The sequence below is a fragment of the Mesoplodon densirostris genome, chromosome 7 (genome assembly GCF_025265405.1).
Source record: "Mesoplodon densirostris isolate mMesDen1 chromosome 7, mMesDen1 primary haplotype, whole genome shotgun sequence".
Classification (NCBI taxonomy): Eukaryota; Metazoa; Chordata; class Mammalia; order Artiodactyla; family Ziphiidae; genus Mesoplodon; species Mesoplodon densirostris.
The window spans coordinates 46,724,641-46,743,440 of record NC_082667.1 but is presented as its reverse complement, the minus strand read 5'-3'; the positions used below and the strand labels follow the sequence as shown (position 1 = coordinate 46,743,440).

At 38.2% G+C, this 18,800-nt stretch overlaps 1 protein-coding gene across 1 annotated transcript in view; it reads left to right on the top strand.

Annotated features, from left to right (window-relative positions):
• The window catches only part of TMEM135 (transmembrane protein 135), a 242,397-nt gene that overhangs the window by 17,856 nt on the left and 205,741 nt on the right, over positions 1–18,800 (top strand). Inside the window, exon 2 of the mRNA XM_060104976.1 lies at positions 17,858–17,985. Coding sequence (XP_059960959.1) covers positions 17,858–17,985 — 128 coding nt within the window. The remainder of the gene's footprint in view (positions 1–17,857; positions 17,986–18,800) is intronic.

Genomic DNA, 18,800 nt, shown 5'->3' with positions numbered 1-18,800 from the left:
GGAGCCTGTGCTCCGCAACGGGAGAGGCCACAACAGTGAGAGGCCCGCATACCGCAAAAAGAAAAAAAAAAAAAAATAAAATAAAATAAAATAAAATGGGATTGTTTTCTTGATTTCTCTTTCTGATAGTTCATTATTAGTGTATAGGAAAGCAACAGATTTCTGTATATTAATCTTTTATCCTGCAGGTTTACTGAATTCATTTATTAGTTCTAATAGTTTTTTGTTGGAGACTTTAGGGTTTTCTATATACAGTCTCATGTCATCTGCAAATAGTGACCATTTACATTTTCCTTTCCAGTTTGGATGCCTTTTATTTCTTTTTCTTGTCTTATGGCTGTGGCTAGAACTTCCAATACTGTGTTAAATAGAAGTGGTAAGAGTGAGCATCCATGTCCCTGATTTTAGAGGAAAAGCTTTCAGGTTTTCATCACTGAGTATGATGTTAGCTGTGCATTTGTCATAGATGGCCTTTATTATGTTGAGATATGTTCTCTCTATACCAACTTTGATGAGAGTTGTTTTATCATGAATGGATGTTCAGTTTTGCCAGATGCTTTTTCTATATCTATTGAGATGGTCATGTGATTTTTATCCTTTTGTTAATGTGGTGTATCACATGGCATGATTTGTGGATATTGAACCATCCTCACATCCCTGGAATAAGTCCCAGTGATCATGGAGTAAGATCCTTTTTATATATTGTTGAATTAAGTTTGCTCATATTTTGTTGAGGAGTTTTGCATCTGTGTTCATCAGTGATATTTGCCTGTAATTTCTTTGATAGTGGTTTTGGTATCAGGGTAGTGGTGGCCTCATAGAATAAATTTTGGCAGCGTTCCCTTTTCTTTAATTTTTTGGAATCGTTTGAGAAGGATAGATATTAGCTCCTCTTTATATGTTTGGTGGGAGTCCTTTGTGAAGCCATCTGGTCCTGGACTTTTGTTTGCTAGGAAGTTGTTTTTTTTTTTTTTTTTGCCGTACGTGGGCCTCTCACTGTTGTGGCCTCTCCCGTTGCGGAGCACAGGCTCTGGACATGCAGGCTCAGCAGCCATGGCTCATGGGCACAGCTGCTCCGTGGCATGTGGGATCTTCCCAGACCGGGGCACGAACCCGTGTCCCCTGCATCGGCAGGTGGACTCTGAACCACTGCGCCACCAGGGAAGCCCAGTGTCCCCTTTATTAACATTTGTTTTTCTTTTTGCTCTTCTGATTGGATGGTATTCATTATTCTATCTTCCAGATCACTTTTGTGTTTTTCTGTATCACCTAGTCTGCTGTTTATTCTGTCCAGTGTGTTTTTCATTTCACATATTGTATTCTTCAGCTCCGACTTGTTCTTTTGCTTGTTTTCTAGTTCCTTGTTGAAATTCTCACTGTGTTCATCTATTCTTTTGCCATGTTCTGTAAAAATTCTTATTACTATTGCTTTGAACTCTTTATCTGGTAAATTATTTATTTCTGTTTCATCAGTTTTTTCAGTTTTTTTTCTTGTTCTTTCATTTGAAACAAATTCCTCTTTCTGCTCACTTTAACTTTCTCTGTCTCTGTGAAATCAGGTGAAATAGTTACCTGTCCCATTCTTGAAGACATGTCCTTATGTGGGAACATCTGTATGCAGTCTGCGTGTGCCCAGGCTTTGGTGGGAGAGGTTGATCTGAAGTGAGTGGAGGTCATGTCTTCACCCAGGGTATGCTGGCAGCTATCACCTTGGTGGGAGGTGGGGCTGGAGATTGATGGACTAGATCCAGGGCCAAGTGTGAGCCAGATCTTTTCCTCTGGTGGTCATTACTGCCCTCTTTGGGATGTGGTTGGGTGCCAAGGTGCTGGAGTAGAAGCCCTAAGGGCTGGGTCTGAGCTGGTTCCGTTCCCTCTAAGTGTGCATTCTCCCCCTCCTGGCAAAGGCAGCTTCATCCCAGAGGGGAGCAGTGCTAGAGGAAGAGAGGTTGGAGCAGGCACTAGGTGTGGCCCCAGGCATGCTGAGGCCCTTGTGAGAAACTGGCCAGAGCTCCAGGCAGTCTCAGTTTGCTTCCTCCGCCTTGTTCCCAGGAGTCAATAAGTATGTGCATGTGTTCTTCATGAGTGGAGTCTCAATTTCTTAGAGCTCTCTTATAAATATTACTGGTTTTCAAACCAGCTAAGGAGACTTGTCTTCCTGATGTTGGACCTCAGGGCTAGGGTGTCAGATATGTGGTATGAATACCTCATGCCTCACGGAGGATCTCCCAGCCCATGATATCTCTCTCCTCTTCTGTGTCCCATCCTAAGCGTGCGGATACCGACCTGATCACCTTGCCTCTCTTCTTCCCTGACTCTGTGTGACTCTTTATAGCCTTGGTTGTAGGAGAGTTTTTCTGCCAGTCTTGTTTGTTTCCAGTGAGATTTGCTGTACATGTAGCTATATTTTTGATGTGTTCTTGGTGGGGAGGTGAGCTCAAGTGTCCTCCTACTTTGCCATCTTGATCTCCTCCCCTTTGGGTGGGATGGTCACTGGAGGGGGCAGTGCTTCTTGGGTGCTGGTGATATCATGCTTTTTTATAAGCATCCTAATTCACTGTTGGGCTGCACCCTGCACGCATGCAAGCCCTGTACCTGCCCAGCCTCAAGACCAAAGGAAGAGCCCAGAGTCAGCAACAGAGACATCAATGGTTTAATGGATGGGAGAGTCTTACATGTCTGAAGCAAGGTCCTGGAACAACACCCCATCGTATGCGGCAGACGGTGGGCAGGACATGGGAGCAGCCTTCTGTCCTAGGGGGAGGAGGAGGTTACCAGTTATAGGGGGAAGTGGCATCTGGTTGTCTCATTGGTTAACAAGGAAACTAGCAGAGGGGCATTCCCCTTACTGTCCCTTTGGTAAGCTACCATTGTGGAGGTGTTATAATCTAAGTATTAGAACAATCACCAGCTGGGGTGGGAACAAATATGTAGGCATGTGAGTAGGGTATAGGTGAAATAGGCACTGGTCCAGCAGGGGATGTACCAAGAGCAAGAGAACAACCATCTTGGGTGGTCTGATCATACATTTGCTGACCATGAGAGACGAGTGAAAACGTCTAGTTTTTAGTAAGTTTGTTGTCTGTATGTGATGAGTCAGCATGGTGCAGATCTGGATCTGAGTTTTTGTTTTGTTCTGCAGTTTATAGTTTGACTCCCAGTTTCCTCATGAATAAGTAGATGACAGTCCTGTCTTAACTACTTCATGATAGGCTGTGGCAGTCATATGAGATAGTACATACGTGAAAGCTTTGAAAACTGCAGAAAGATATGTAAATATTGGTCTGTGATACTTGGTTCCTTGTCTTTTTGTTTTAGAATTTAAATTTGGCTTTTGTAGCTTAAAAATAATTTTAACCTGAAAAATAAAAGTGTTGGCAGCAATTTAAATGCAGTGTATTTGTTAGGGTTCTCCAGAGACACAGAACCTGAAGGGTGTGTGTGTGTGTGTGTGTGTATGTGTGTGTGAGAATGTGTGTGTGTGTTATATGTGAGAGGGTGTGGTGTGTGTTGTATGTGAGAGAGTGTGTGGTGTGTGTCACACACACACATACAATATATATTGAGAGAGAGAGAGAGACAGACAGACTGACCTCTTTTAAGGAATTGGCTTACACAGTTATAGAGGCTGAGAGATTCCAAGATATACAGTTGGCAAGCTGTAGTTCCTTATAGTCCATATCCTAAGGCCTGAGAACAAGGAAAGCCAGTAGCCTAAGCTCCAGTCCAAAAGCCAGTAGGCTTTCACCCAAGCCTAGTGGATGTTTTATTTTGAGTCTGAGGTGGGAAAAGACTACAGTGTCCCAGCTTGAGGGCATGCAGGCAGGAGGAGTTCCCTCTTACTCAGCTGTTTTGTTCTATTTAGATCTTCAGTTCATTGGATGAGGCCCACCCACATTAGGGAGGGTAATCTGCTTTACCCAGTATACTGAAAATGTTAATTTCTTCCAGAAATACCTTCACAGTCACACCCAGAATGTTTGGCAACCCTGTGACTCAGTCAAGTTGATACAAAATTAACCAGCACATGCAGTATAAATTTGTATGTGACAACAAAGTAATTCAACCTCCCTTACTATGCTAAATATTTTTTTAAAATGAGGTCTTATTCTTTTAAAAGGGTCTTGAAATTTGTTAGAGAGAAAATAGAGGAAGTCTTCTGACCAGAGATGAATATTCTACTTTAGTTCTGTTCATTGAAGTTCTGTTTTTATTTTGAATCAGTCGGTGCTATAAAAACGTGGTTTAGGGCTTTCCTGGTGGCACAGTGGTTGAGAGTCCGCCTGCTGATGCAGGGGACACGGGTTCGTGCCCCGGTCCGGGAAGATCCCACATGCCGCGGAGCCTGCACGTCTGGAGCCTGTGCTCCGCAACGGGAGAGCCCACAACAGTGAGAGGCCCGCGTACTGTAAAAAAAAAAAAAAAAAAACCCAAAAAATACGTGGTTTAGTTTTGAGTCTCGCGAGGACCACTTACCTTCTTCTATAGTTATTTTAATTTCCATTAATTTTTTCAAACATCTTGATTTACTAGAGACAGAAATGTTTTCAAAACACTCTAATAGAACAAACCTGCACAGCACAAAAAGGAACTGGAATTAGAGCAGGGAGCCATTGTGCAGAGAGAAGGAAACATATATTTTAAGTGCCTTCTATGTGCTAATTCTGCTCAGTACTTATATCTATTATCTCATTTATTTAAAAAGTACTGAGTTCTTGGAAGGAGAAGGAAATAAGAGTAAAGTTAGATGCACAGCTGGTTGGTTCCACTTTCTTCTGTTGAGATTAGTTCTTTTTACTTGCTGACTTAGTGTTGTGAACATTGTGTTTCCGTCTTCTTTCATTTTTAGCTCTTGTAGACTGGGAATGTAATTTCCAGCCCTGGAGTCATCATGGTGCCTTAGTTAGTCTTCCCCCGGGTTACATAACTGGTATATGTATATACCAAATTTATGAATATTTTATTAGGTTTTAAAATATATATATATCTCAGTTCTGTTTTCCCTATATTTTAGTATTTTTTCTTTCAGGATGGGCAGCCTGAATTCCTATAGGGGTTAGTAAGTCACAAGTTTTTTTTCTGTAACATGCACAATGGATAAGTGATATGTCCCCTCATTTAGAATGTCAGACTTTAGCGTCAGGTATCATGGTTAAGAGCATGGACTCTGGATCCACTTACCTGTGTTCAGTCCCTGCTTTCCTACTTATTCATTGTGTGACTTTGGGCAACATATCTCTTGGTGCCCATGTTTTCTTATCTCTCAAGTGGAAATATTGATCATGTCCATCTTATAGATTGTTAATGAGGATTGAGTTAACATTTGTATAGTGTTTAGAACAGTGCCTGGCACATAGTAAGTGTTACAAGTGTTTGTTAAATAAATATTCTGTTAATATTTTAAAAATGTAAATTCATTATGCTGTTTTCTTTAAAGTAGTTGTTCTCAATAAGGTAATTTTGCCTTCTAGGAGACACTTGGTACTCCCTGGAGACATTTTTGGTTGTCACAGCTCAGGATATGGTACTGGCATTATGGAATAGAAGCCAGGGATGCTGCTAAACATCCTGTAATGTGTAAGATAGCCCTCCACAGCAGCAAATTATCTGGCTCAAAATGTAGGTAGTGTCGAGGTTGAGAGAACCTGCTTTAAAGAAATCATTATTTGCTGGTGATTAAATAAATAAAACATAAAATCAACTCTTTATTATTGGAAACTTTTATTTTCCAAAGTCTAGATTTGTTAGACCCTCTAGAAATAGTCTTCTAGGACAGTTAATGATCAAGCTCTGGGGCTAACAAAGACTGCTAAATTAAAGTTTGGTACTAAGGCTAAGATCATGGGGTCAGCCCCTTTGAGGGCCAATTAGCTGTGTTCTGTTCCATAGCCATGCAATCCCCATACCAGTCAACCATTTGTGTGGCAAATGTGCAGCATTAATCACATGGGGAAAGACATAAGGGAGAATAAAGGAATTAGATGAAATGTACATAGGCCTGATAGATGTTTAATAGTGATATTTTTGTAAAGGGAAACTCCTAAATTGGGGGCCTGTCATTATAATTTTGCATCAATCTTCAGTCTGTAGCCTTTGTGTTAGTCAGGTCAGTCTCCATACTTGCCCTCATGAGCTATGCTTAATGCCGTCTCTGACTTTTGACTTATGCCTGGAATGTTCATAAAGATATTTGTCTATGTTTTCTTCTAGATACTTTATTGTTCATATTTTGAAAATTTAAGTCTATGATCCATCTCAAATTAACTTCTGTCTATAGTGTGAGGAAGGGGTCAAAGTTAAATTTTTTGTTCTACACAGGTATCCAGTTCATTTAGTACCATTTATTAAAAAAAAAAAAGATACAATTTTAGAAGTAGGGAAAAAAGAACTCTATGTCATATTTTTAGTGTTAACCTTTCATTTTTATATTTCAACATGATGATTTGATATACATGCATACCTCAGAGATACTGCAGGTTCAGTTTCACAATAAAACAGCCACACAATAAAACTGCCACAATAAAATGAATGTGGCAACAAAGTGAATGTTTCAGTTGCTCCTGAAATATACCTTCTTAGCATATTTTCAGTATTCAGTACAGTGTTACTAACTATAGTCATTGTGCTGTATATTAAATCTGTTAGATTTATTCATCCTATATAACTACATAAGTACACCTTTGTATCCTTTGTATCCTTCGACCAACATTTCTTTATTTTCCCCCACCCCCTCAGCCACTGGCAACCATCATTCTGCTCTGCTTCTGTGGGTTTTTAGATTCCACATATAAGTGAGTTCATGAAGTATTTGTCTTTCTGTGCCTGGTTTATTTTACTTAGCATTATTTCCTCCAGTTTTATCCAAGTTGTCCCAAATGACAGTATTTCCTTCTTTTTTAAGGCTGAGTAATCCATTGTGTGTGTGTGTGTGTGTGTGTGTGTGTATCACAAGGATTTCCTTTTCTCCATACCCTCACCAACACTGACCATCTTTTGTATTTTGATCATAGCCATTATAACAGGTGTGTGGTGATAGTTCGTTGTTTTGATTTGCATTTCTCTGATGATTAGTGACGTTGAACATCTTTTTGTGTACCTGTTGGCCATTTGTATGTCTTCTTTTGAGAAATGTGTGTTTAGGTCCTTTACTCATTTTTTTAAAATGGTTATTCTTTTTTGTTATTGAGTTGTTTGAGTTTCTTCTGTGTTTTGGATATTAATCTCATCAAATTTTGCAAATGGTTTGCAAATATTTTCTTCCATTTTGTAGGTTGTTTCTTCACTCTGTTGATAGCTTTTTTTTTTTTTTTTTTTTTTTGCTGTGCAGGAGCTTTTTAGTTTGATGTAATCTCATCTGTCCGTTTTTGCATTTGTTGCTGTGCTTGTGGAATTATATCCAAAAAAGTATTGTTAAACCAATGTCAAGAAGCCTTTTCTCTATGTTTTCTTCTAGTAGTTTTATAGTTTCAGGTCTTACATTGAAGTCTTTAATGATTCTGAATTGTTCTGTGTATATGGAGTAAGATAAGGGTCCAGTTTCATTCTTCAGCATGTGGATAACCAATTTTCCCAGCACCATTTATCAAAGAGACCGTCCTTTCCCTGTTGTGTGTTCTTGGCACCTTTGTTGAAGATCCTTTGACCATAAAATGCATGAATTTATTTCTAGGCTGTCTATTCTGTTCTGTCTATTCTGCTGTTTTTATTACAATAGCTTTGTAGTATATTTTGAAGTTAGGTTTAGTGTGTTGCCTCCAGCATTGTTCTTCTTTCTCAAGATTGCTTTGGCTAGTCACATTTTTTTGTGATACCATATGAGTTTTAGGATTGTTTTTTTCCATTTCTGTGAAAAATGCGTTTGGAATTTTGATAAGGATTGCATTGAATCTATAGATGGCATTGAGTAGTACGGACATTTTAACAATATTAATTCTTCCAATCCATGAACATGGACTGTCTTTCCACTTATTTACATCTTATTCAGTTTCTTTCATTAATGTTTTAAAGTTTTCAGTGTACAGATCTTTCACCTCCTTGGTTTAATTTATTCCTAAGTATTTTATTGATAATATAATTGTAAATAGGATTGTTTTCTTAGTATCTTTTTTAGATTGTTTGGTGTGACTGTGTAGAAATGCAGCTGATTTTTGTATATTGATTTTGTATCCCACAACTTTACTGAATTCATTTATTAGTTTTAATTTTTTTTGGTAGGGGTTTCAGAGTTTTCTGCAAACAGAGACAATTTTACTTCTGCCTTTCTGATATTGATACCTTTTATTTCTTTTTCTTGACTAGTTACTCTGGTTAAGGCTTCCTGTACTAAGTTGAGTAAAAGTGGTGAGAGTGGGCACCTTCGTCTTGTTTCTGGTCTTAAAGGAAAAGCTTTTATTTTTTTACTGTTGAGTTTGATGTTAGCTATGGGCTTATCATATATGACCTTTTATTATGATGAGGTTTATTGATGTTTTTATTTTGAAAGGGTATTGAATTTTGTCAAATGCTTTATCTATCTGCTCAGATGATCATGATTTTTATCCTTCATTTGGTAATGTATTGTATCACCTTTGTTTTTTTAAAAATAAATTTGTTTACTTATTTATATTTATTTTTGGCTGCGTTGGGTCTTTGTTGCTGCTCACAGGCTATCTCTAGTTGCAGTGAGCGGGGGCTACTCTTCGTTGCAGTGTGCGGGCTTCTCATTGCGGTGGCTTCTCTTGTTGTGGACCATGGGCTCTAGCCATGCGGGCTTCAGTAGTTGTGGCATGGGGGCTCAGTAGTTGTGGCTCCAGGATCTAGAGTGCAGGCTCAGTACTTGTGGTGCACGGGCTTAGTTGCTCCGTGGCATGTGGGATCCTCCCCTACCAGGGCTCGAACCTGTGTCTCCTGCATTGGCAGGTGGATTCTTAACCACTGCACCACCTGGGAAGCCCCGATTATTTTTTTTTTACTGTTGAATTTTGAGAGTTCTTTATAGATTCTAGTTCCTAGTCCTTTTTTTTTTTTTTTTTTTCCGGTACGCGGGCCTCTCACTGTTGTGGCCTCTCCCATTGCAGAGCACAGGCTCTGGACGCACAGGGTCAGCGGCCATGGCTCACAGGCCCAGCCGCTCCACGGCACGTGGGATCTTCCCGGACCAGGGCACGAACCCGCGTCCCCTACATCGGCAGACAGACTTTCAACCACTGCGCCACCAGGGGAGCCCCTTCCTAGTCCTTTTGTGCATATGTGGTTTGAAAATATTTTCTCCAGTCTGTAGCTTGTCTTTTCATCCTCTTTATATGGATACTGCTTCTTTTCTTCCTTTTTAAAGGAAGTTTTAAATTTTGATAAGGTCTGATTTTTCAGTTTTTCCTATTATGAGTCTTGATTACTGTAGCTATATAATAAATCTTGAAATTGGGCAGACTGATTCTGCCTACATTATTCTTCCTATTGTAAATTGTTGTAGATCTTCTAGTTCCTCTGTCTTTTCATTTAAACTTTAGAATAATCTTCTCTATATCTACAAAGAACCTTGCTGATATTTTGATAAGAGTTAGGAAGAGAGCATTCAGTGTTTTCATCGTTAAGTAGAAATTAGCTGTAGTTATCAACTTGACGAATTTGCCTTCTGTTCCTATTTTTGTGAAAGTTTTTGTCATAAATGGGTGTTGAATTTGGTCAGATGCTTTTATATTGATTTATATAACCATGTGATTTTTCTTTTTAGCCTGTCAATATAGTGAATTACATTGATTGATTTTATAAATTGAACCAGCCTTGCATCCCTGGAATAAAGCCCACTTGGCCATGGTATATAATTCTCCTTATGTGTTGCTAAGTTGTATTTTTTTTTTTTTTGCGGTACGCAGGCCTCTCACTGTTGTGGCCTCTCCCGTTGTGGAGCACAGGCTCTGGACGTGCAGGCTTAGCAGCCATGGCTCATGTGCCTAGCCACTCTGCGGCATGTGGGATCTTCCCAGACTGGGGCATGAACCCGTGTCCCCTGCATCGGCAGGCGAACTCTCAACCACTGCGCCACCAGGGAAGCCCTAAATTCTATTTACTAATATTTTCTTTAAAAAAAAATTTTTTTTATTGGAGTATAGGTGCCTTACAATGTTGTGTTCATTTCTACTGTACAGCAAAGTGGATCAGCTATATGTATACATATATCCCCTCCTTTTTGGATTTCATTCCCATTTAGGTCACTACAGAGCGCTGAGTAGAGTTCCCTGTGCTATAAAGTAGGTTCTCATTAGTTATCTATTTTATATATAGTATCAATAGTGTATATATGTCAATCCCAATCTCCCAATTTATCACCCCCACCACGAGGGTTCTTTTGCATGTGACAAGTTTTCTTCCCTCTTACTGCTTTCAAAATTCTCTTTTTGTCTTTGATTTTTGAGAATTTGATTATCATGTGCTAGGTGAAGATCTCTCTTTCTTCTTTTTGTTTTATTGAGATAGTAATTGACATCCAGCACTGTGTAAATTTAATATGTATAGCATAATGGATTGACTTACATACATCATGAAATGATTATCACAATGGGATTAGTGAACATTCATCCTCTCAAAATTAATGAAATAGAAAAAGAAGAAATAGATCTCTTTATAATTAATTTGTTTGGGATTCTTTGGGCTTCATGGATCTGGATGTCCATTTTCCTCTCCAGATTCAGGAAGTTTTCAGTCACTGTTTCTTTAAATAAGCTTTCTGCTCCTTTTTCTTTACTTGTTCTGGGACTCCCTCAATGCATATGTTATTTCTTTTGATGGTATCCCATAATTTCCATAGGCTTTCTTCATTTTCTTTCAATATTTTTTCTTTTTGTTCTTTTGCCTGGGTAATTTCAAATGACCTGTCTTGAGCTCACTGATTTTTTTTCTTTGGCTTGATCAAGTCTAGTCATTGTGCTCTTTAGCTCCAGAATTCATGCATCCCTCCCTCCCTTCCTTCCTTCCTCCCTTCCTCCCTTCCTTTCTTCCTTCCATCTCTTTGTTTAACTTCTCATTTTGGTCATGTATTGTTTTCCTGATTTTGTTTTAGTTGTCTATCTGTGTTCTCTTACAGCTCACTGCAGTTCTTTAAGACAACCATTTTGAATTCTTTGTCTGGCAGTTCATTGATCTCCATTTCTTTAGGGTTGGTTACTCGTGCTTTATTTTGTTCCTTTGTTGGTGTCATGTTTTCCTGAACATTCGTATTTATGTGGCCTTGTTTTGGTGCTTGTTCATTTGAAGAAGTAGGCACCTTTTCCAGTCTTTACACTTGGGCTTCTGCAGTGAAAGCCAGTGAAAGCCATTTGGTGGAGTCTATGGATAGGTTTGCTGCTGGAGTTTTCAGGTAGGCTACTCTGGTGCCTGGGGGTGGACTTGAAGCCTGAGTTTGCTGGTGTGCACCTTATACTTGGGTCTACCTGGGCAGGCCTGGTGTTTGGGGCTTCAGTTTGGGGCTTGAAATGGATCCATGGGGTAAGCCTGGAGCCTGGTTTCTTGGGGTTTGGCATGGCACTGGGATGGGCCTGGAGTCTGAGTCCATGGGGGCACTTCTGAATCCTGGATCTGTGTGGCCTGGCCTGATGCCTGATTTTACTTGGCAGGCCTGGAGCTGGGGTTTGTGGTGAAGTTGGGAGCTCACTTCACTCTTCTTCCTCCTTTGGGTGGGTGTCTCTCTGCATGCTGAGTTGCCTGGGGTTGGAGGTTGGGTGATGTGGGTAATATGAGATTATTTTTCATACCCTCTTCAATGCATCTTTTCTTATTCCTCCACTCCACCTGGGTGCTTTAATCTCTCACCTGGAATCCTTAGCTCTTGTGAAAGTATTTTTGCACATGAGTATTTGTTCAAATTGATATTTCTGCAAGGGGATGAGTGCTGGAAACTGCTATTCTGCCATCTTCCTGATGTCACCTGTGTCATTTAAGTCAGCCTCTTTATTTAATAAATGAGGAAGATGAAATCTAAACAGCATTGAAATAAGTAGCATTCATATAAATTGTTGTAGAACTAAGAGTAAAAATCGTATCTCCTGATTATTTTATACTTTATCATGCTGATTATTTCTATTCTCTATTCAGATCTTTTTCTATAATAATTAATCCACACTTTCTCATACTTATTCCCCTTCTACCAGTTTTATAAATGTAACATGTTTGTTGCAGAATGTCTAGAAAATACCCAAAAGCAAAAAGAAGATTAAAGTAATCTATTACCAAGATAACCAGTTCATAATGTTCTAGTGTTTGTTCCATATGTCCATTAGAAAATATTGTTTTGTAGTCTGTCTTATCACTTTAAGTATTTTCATTCATTTTTTTCCTGGTCATTATATTGTCTTCAAAAGCTATATGAATGTAAATAAATAAATACAAATATATATTTTAATTATCATAGTATTATTATATACTTTGATGTTGAGCTAAATGTTGGTATGCATATTTGGAAAATTCATAAGGAATTTATTGACATGGAATTACTTGGTAAAAAGCATATGAACACTGCAACATTTTTTGCTATACAATATGATGTTTGTGAAGTTGTTGGATGATGTCTGATAATGATTTTATACATGTGTGCCTGTGCCCTTACAATTCCTACATGGCTAGTACAGTTACTTTTATGTTATTTGGTTAGATCAGTGCTTCTAATCTTTTTTCACACTATAGCATGCTGTGATGTACATAGACAATGATAATAATTGTGTGGCACACTAGGGAAAACAGAGATGATTATCACCTGGCTCTGTTACCCTAGTCCTGGTCTGGCTACCCAGACTGTTGAGAGGATCAGTCTTTTGGCCACTTGTAAACCCTGGTTGGAAGCTCTGGGTTACAGCACAGTGTTGATAAGGTCTTAGGTTACTTCCCATGTGTTGTGTCAGATTTTCCCTGTTTCTTACAGTAGACTGTACAGCATGATTTACCAACATTGCAAATATGTAGAATTTATCTACCTTACTGTTAGTGGATATTTAGGTGTTTCGCAGTATTTGTAATTACAGATAGTGTTATGAATATGACTTTTGATGGAGATAAGCAGTTATTTCTCTTGGATATATACCTAGGAGTGAAACTGCTGGATCATAGGATAAGTGTACATTTAGTTTCATTAGATAGTAACAGTTTTCTGAAGTAAGTATGCAGTTTTACATTCCCACCAGCAATGTGTGAAGTTCTAGTTACTTCATTCCCGACAGTGCTTTGCATTGTCATTTCTCCTTGTTTTAGACATTCTGGTGTGTGTGTGCAGTGATATTTTATTGTGCAGTTTTCTGAATACTAGTGATGCTAAGCATATTTCATATGCCCATTGGCTATGTTGATGACTGCTTTTTTTTAAATTGAACTTTTAATTTTGAGATAATTGTAGATTCTTATGCAGTTGTAAGAAATAATAGATTCCCTGTGCTCCTTATCTGTTTTCTCCTAGTGGTATCATCCTGCTAAATGATAGTAAAATATCACAACCAAAATAATTGCCGTTGATATAGTCAATATACAGGACATTTCCATCAACACAAGGATCCCTTGTGCCCTTTTATAGCAATACCCACCCCTTCCACCTACCCACCTCCTCTTAACCTCTGGTCACCATTAATTTATTCTTCATTTCTATAAATTTGTCATTTTATGTGTTACGTAAATGGAATAGTATAGTATGTAGTCTTTTGGGATTAGCTTTTTTCATACAGCATAATTCTCTGGAAATTCATCATTATTGTATCGTGTATCACTAGCTTGTTCCTGTTTATTGCTAAATGGTATTCCATGGTATGGATACACCTCAGTTTTTAATTTTTTAAATTTTTTTATTATTTTTTTTTGCGATACGCGGGCCTCTCACTGCTGTGGCCTCTCCCGTTATGGAGCACAGGCTCCGGACATGCCATGGCTCACGGGCCCAGCCGCTCCGCGTCATGTGGGATCTTCCCAGACCGAGGCACAAACCCGTGTCCCCTTCATCGGCAGGTGGACTCTCAACCACTGCGCCACCAGGGAAGCCCACACCTCAGTTTTTTAAACCATTCATCTCTTAAAGGACATAGGAGTTGTTTCCATTTATTGACTATTACAAACAAAGCTGCTATAAATATTTGTGCACAAATTTTGGGTGAACATATGTTTTCATTTTTCTAGGATAAACATTCAGGACTGCAATTGCTGGGTCATATGATAGTTGCTTGTTTAGTTTTTATAGAAACTGTCAGACTTTTTCAGAATGCTTTTGCCATTTCACATTTCCCCCAACAAATGCATGAGAGATCCAGTTTCTCCATATCCTTGTCAGCATTTGGTGTTTCCAGTATTTTTAAATTTAATCATTCTGACAGTTCTATGGTGATAGCTCATTGTGGTTTTAATTTGCTTTTCCTTAATGGCTAATATGCTTATCTTCCATTTGCATATTCTCTTCAGTGAAATATCTGTTCATATCATTTGTATTTTCTAATTGGATTGTTCATTTGTTTACTGTTGAGTGTTGAGATTTCCTTCTATATTCTAGATACTAGTTGTTTGCTGGCTGTGTAGTTTACAAGTATTTTCTCCCATTCTGTAGCTAGAGTTTTTATTCTTAACAGGTCTTTCACAGAGAAAAAGTTTTAATTCTGAAGTGTAATTTATAATTTTTCCTTTTATGAATTGAGCTTTTGCCTAGCCTTAGATCCCTAAGATTTTCCCTGATTTTTATATTCCCCTAAACGTTTTGTAGTTTTGTGTTTTAGATTTATGTCTCTGATACATTTTGAATTAATTTTTGTATAAAGTGTGTATAAACTGTGAGACTTTGGCTGTGATTAATTTTTTTTTTTTTGCCTGTGGATATCTATTTGCTCCAGCACCATTTGTTGAAATAGCTATTTTTCCTCTATGAAATTGCCATTGTACCTTGTCAAAAATCAGTTGGATATATTTGTGTGGGTCTATATCTAGGTTCTCTATTCTATTTCATTAATCTATTTGTCTATCCTTTTGCCAATATCACAAAACCTGATTGCTGTAGCTATATAATAAGTCTTGTAATTGGGTAGACTCATTCCTCCCATTTTATTCACTTTTTCAAAGTTGTTTTAGCTCTTATAGTTCCTTTGCTTTTCTATATAAATTTCAGTATAATCTTGTCCACATCTACAAAACCTTTTCTGGAATCGTAATAGAAATTGTGTTAAACTTGTATATTGCTTTGGGGGAAAATTGACATTTTTACCATGTTGAGTCTTCCTATCTATGAACATTTATTAATCTGTTCTTTGATTTCTTCCATCAGCATTGTGCGTCTTTCAGTATACATGTCATATTCAAGTGTTGTAGATTTTTCCCTAAGTATTTCGTTTTTTGAGGAGTTATAAATGCTATTGTATTTTAAATTTTGTTGTCCATGTATTCATTTTTTTATATAGAAATACAAATAACTTTTGTATGTTTATCTTTGCCTTTGCTAAACTGCATTATGAGTTCTAGGAGGTGTGTGTGTGTCTGTATGTAACTTGCTTGGGAATTTCTGTGTAGACAATCAGGTTATCTGCAAATAGGGACAGTTTTGTTTTTTCCTTTCCAGGAACAGAGGGGATTTTTTTCTATAACTACTTGAATATATAACAGAGTACCATATTCTGCCCATTGTTGAGTCTAAAATGAAAGAGACATTACATTCTAAATCCTGAAGATACTAGGAGACTATTAGAACTGAGGAGATGGTTGAGGATCCAGGGAGTAATTGAAAATGACACCAACATTTTGTTTCTAAGTAATTGGGTGGATGTGGTACTATTACTTGAGGTTAGAAACTCAGAAATAAAAGCATTTTTGGGAAGTATAATAAGTTCTACTTTGGACATTTTTTTTTGATGTCTGTGGTATGTTTTTATTGACATGTCCAATAGACATTTGAAGTATGCATTAAGAATTTAGGGGAGGGATTTCCCTGGTGGTGCAGTGGTTAAGAATCTGCCTGCCAATCCAGGGGACATGGGTTTGATCCCTGGCCTGGGAAGATGCCACATACCCAGAGTAGCTAAGGCTGTGTGCCACAGCTACTGAACCTGTGCTCTAGAGCCCGTTAGCAACAACTACTGAAGCCTGTGTACTCTAGGGCCCACGTGCTGCAACTGCTGAGCCCGCCACAACTACTGAAGCCTGTGCACGTAGAGCCTGTGCTCCGCAACGAGAAGTCACCTCAATGAGAAGCCTGTGCACCACAATGAAGAGTAGCCCCCGCTCGCTGCAACTAGAGAAAGCCTGTGTGCAACAACGAAGACCCAATGCAGCCAAATATGAAAAAAAACTTAGAAGGGGTTATATTGGAATTCCTACTTTGACATGATAGATGATGCTGTGGGAGAGATTGTATATAGAATGAGTAGAGATTCGAGGAAGAAATGCTAACAAAGCAATAGCACTTAGAGATATCGTGGGAGAATGAAAACAATGAAGTCACAGAAACCATAGAAACTTCTCTTTTGTCAAAGTTTTACCTATTTGTCAAGATCATCTTCCAGGTATTATTACTTGTCCAGTCCCATCTCCTTTTTGATTATTCCCTAATATGTATTTCTATAGCAGTTTCTCCTTCTTCTAGTATAGCATTTACCACACTGCCTTATTGTAGTTTATTGTTTATATATCTATTTCCCTATCAAGTTTTTATGTTCCTTGAAGGCAAGGATTAGATCTTATTCATTGTTGTTTTTCCTGTGTATGGCATAATTCTTAATAACAGTTTGTTTAATTGAATGAAGTAGGAAATTATCAGAGGCTTCTAAGGGGTAGAGTAAGAAAAGAACTGAGAAGAGGCCATTAGATTTGTTGATCCCTGACCATAGGGAAGCTGTTAGGTCTAGAATGGTGAAAAGTGAATGCAGAGTTCTCTGGTCTTCTTTTTCTCAAGTCAGTCTTGCCCTTTCTTACATTCCCTCCCTCATTCCCTAATTCTGTCCCCTTAACTTTTGTTCCTTTGATATATTGTTTCATCATGATAGAAAAGCATTTCTTCCTGGTGACCTGTGAGAATTATACTGTTCTTCCTAATCTAGCTCATGTCCCCTTCTCAGTGAAACTGAATGAATGAATTTCTCTGGTTTTTATCATTGAAGTTTTCTAATATCCAGGCTGACAGTATCTGTAATGTAGTTTTGTTTTAGTATTCAATTTCTATTTGATTGGACTTTATTTTTTCCATTTAAACATATATTTTATTTTTCAGTATAAAACTTTTTAAAAAAATTTATTTTTGGCTGCATTGCATCTTTGTTGCTGCACGTGGGCTTTCTCTAGTTGCTGTGAGCGGGGGCTACTCTTCCTTGCCGTGTGTGGGCTTCTCACTGCGGTGGCTTCTCTTGTTGTGGAGCATGGGCTCCAGGCACGTGGGCCTCAGTAGTTGTGGCATGTGGGCTTCAGTAGTTGTGGCACATGGGCTCAGTAGTTGTGGCTCATGGGCTCTAGAGTGCAGGCTCAGTAGTTGTGGTGCACGGGCTTAGTTGCTCTGCGGCATGTGGGATCTTCCCGGACCAGGGCTCGAACCCTTGTACCCTGCATTGGCAGGCAGATTCTTAACCACTGTGCCACCAGGGAAGCCCCAGTTTAAAACTTTTTAAGGCATTATAAATATTTATCTCAATGTTTGGAGGTTATTTATCATATGATCCATGTTGTAATCTCTAGGTGTTTATTTACCCATTACACTTTAAATAAATTAAAGTGTCTTCTGTCCCAGAAGTTGAATTTTCATGGAGAGCCAGTAAAATACCAGAGTTTTTACTTTAATTTTTAAATACATGCTATTATTTCAATATCTTCCACATAAGAGCTAACTTAAGTGGGAAAAGTTGGTTATATTAAACAAAAGAGCCTTTTTTTATTTTTTATTTTCCAGATTGCAGCAATTCTCCGGAAACGAAAATTAGATTATTATTTACACAAACTGCTCCCTGAGATCCTACAATCTGCTTCATTTCTGACTGCTAATGGGGCCTTGTTTATGGCTTTCTTTTGCATTTTAAGGTTGGTACACATAATCACAACTGGTGGTTAATACAAATTCCTTTGTTGAAACTGAAACAAACAGATGTTTATATAAATGTTGTGCAGGTCACTGCTTGTGTATTTTTTTTCTCTCTGTGAAATGACATTTATTTATCTCAAAGAACGCTTGTGAAACCAGGAGTTGTGGGCCTCTTGGCCTAAAAATGTAATATATACTTCAAATTATTGCTGTGATTATATAGCAAAAGTGCTTTAATGTATCATACATTTTCTGAGGCCCACTACATTTACTGACTTGTTAATGAGAATTTCTTAACTTTGCAGTTTCATAGATTAGGAATTCAAAGCAACTGTCCATGATATTGCTTAGGTCCGTATGCAGTGAATGGATTTCAAAAGGACTATGAAATGCTCGTGTTTATCTGTAAAATTTCTGGTATATCCTACTGATGAAACTTTTGGTCCTGATGCAGTGCATTATCTGTGTCACATGCTTCATACAATATACATGCAGTTAGAATTCAGTTTTTAGTGCTATTTAGTGCCTGTTTATTATATGTTTACTTTTTATCTTTTCCGCCACACATTGTTGAAACCCAAACTAGTTTATTTAATTTGTCAAGTTTAAATACTAACTTCACATTATATTACTATTAATGTTCCCCAGTTAGTATTACCCAAAATAATTCTGCAGGTAAATTTTAACTGCAATTAGAAATATAATTTCCGCTTGCGAGAACACCAGAATCACAACTAGCTGCTGGGCAATCATTGACAGAAAGACACTGGAACTCACCAAAAAAGATACCCCCCATCCAAAGACAAAGGAGAAG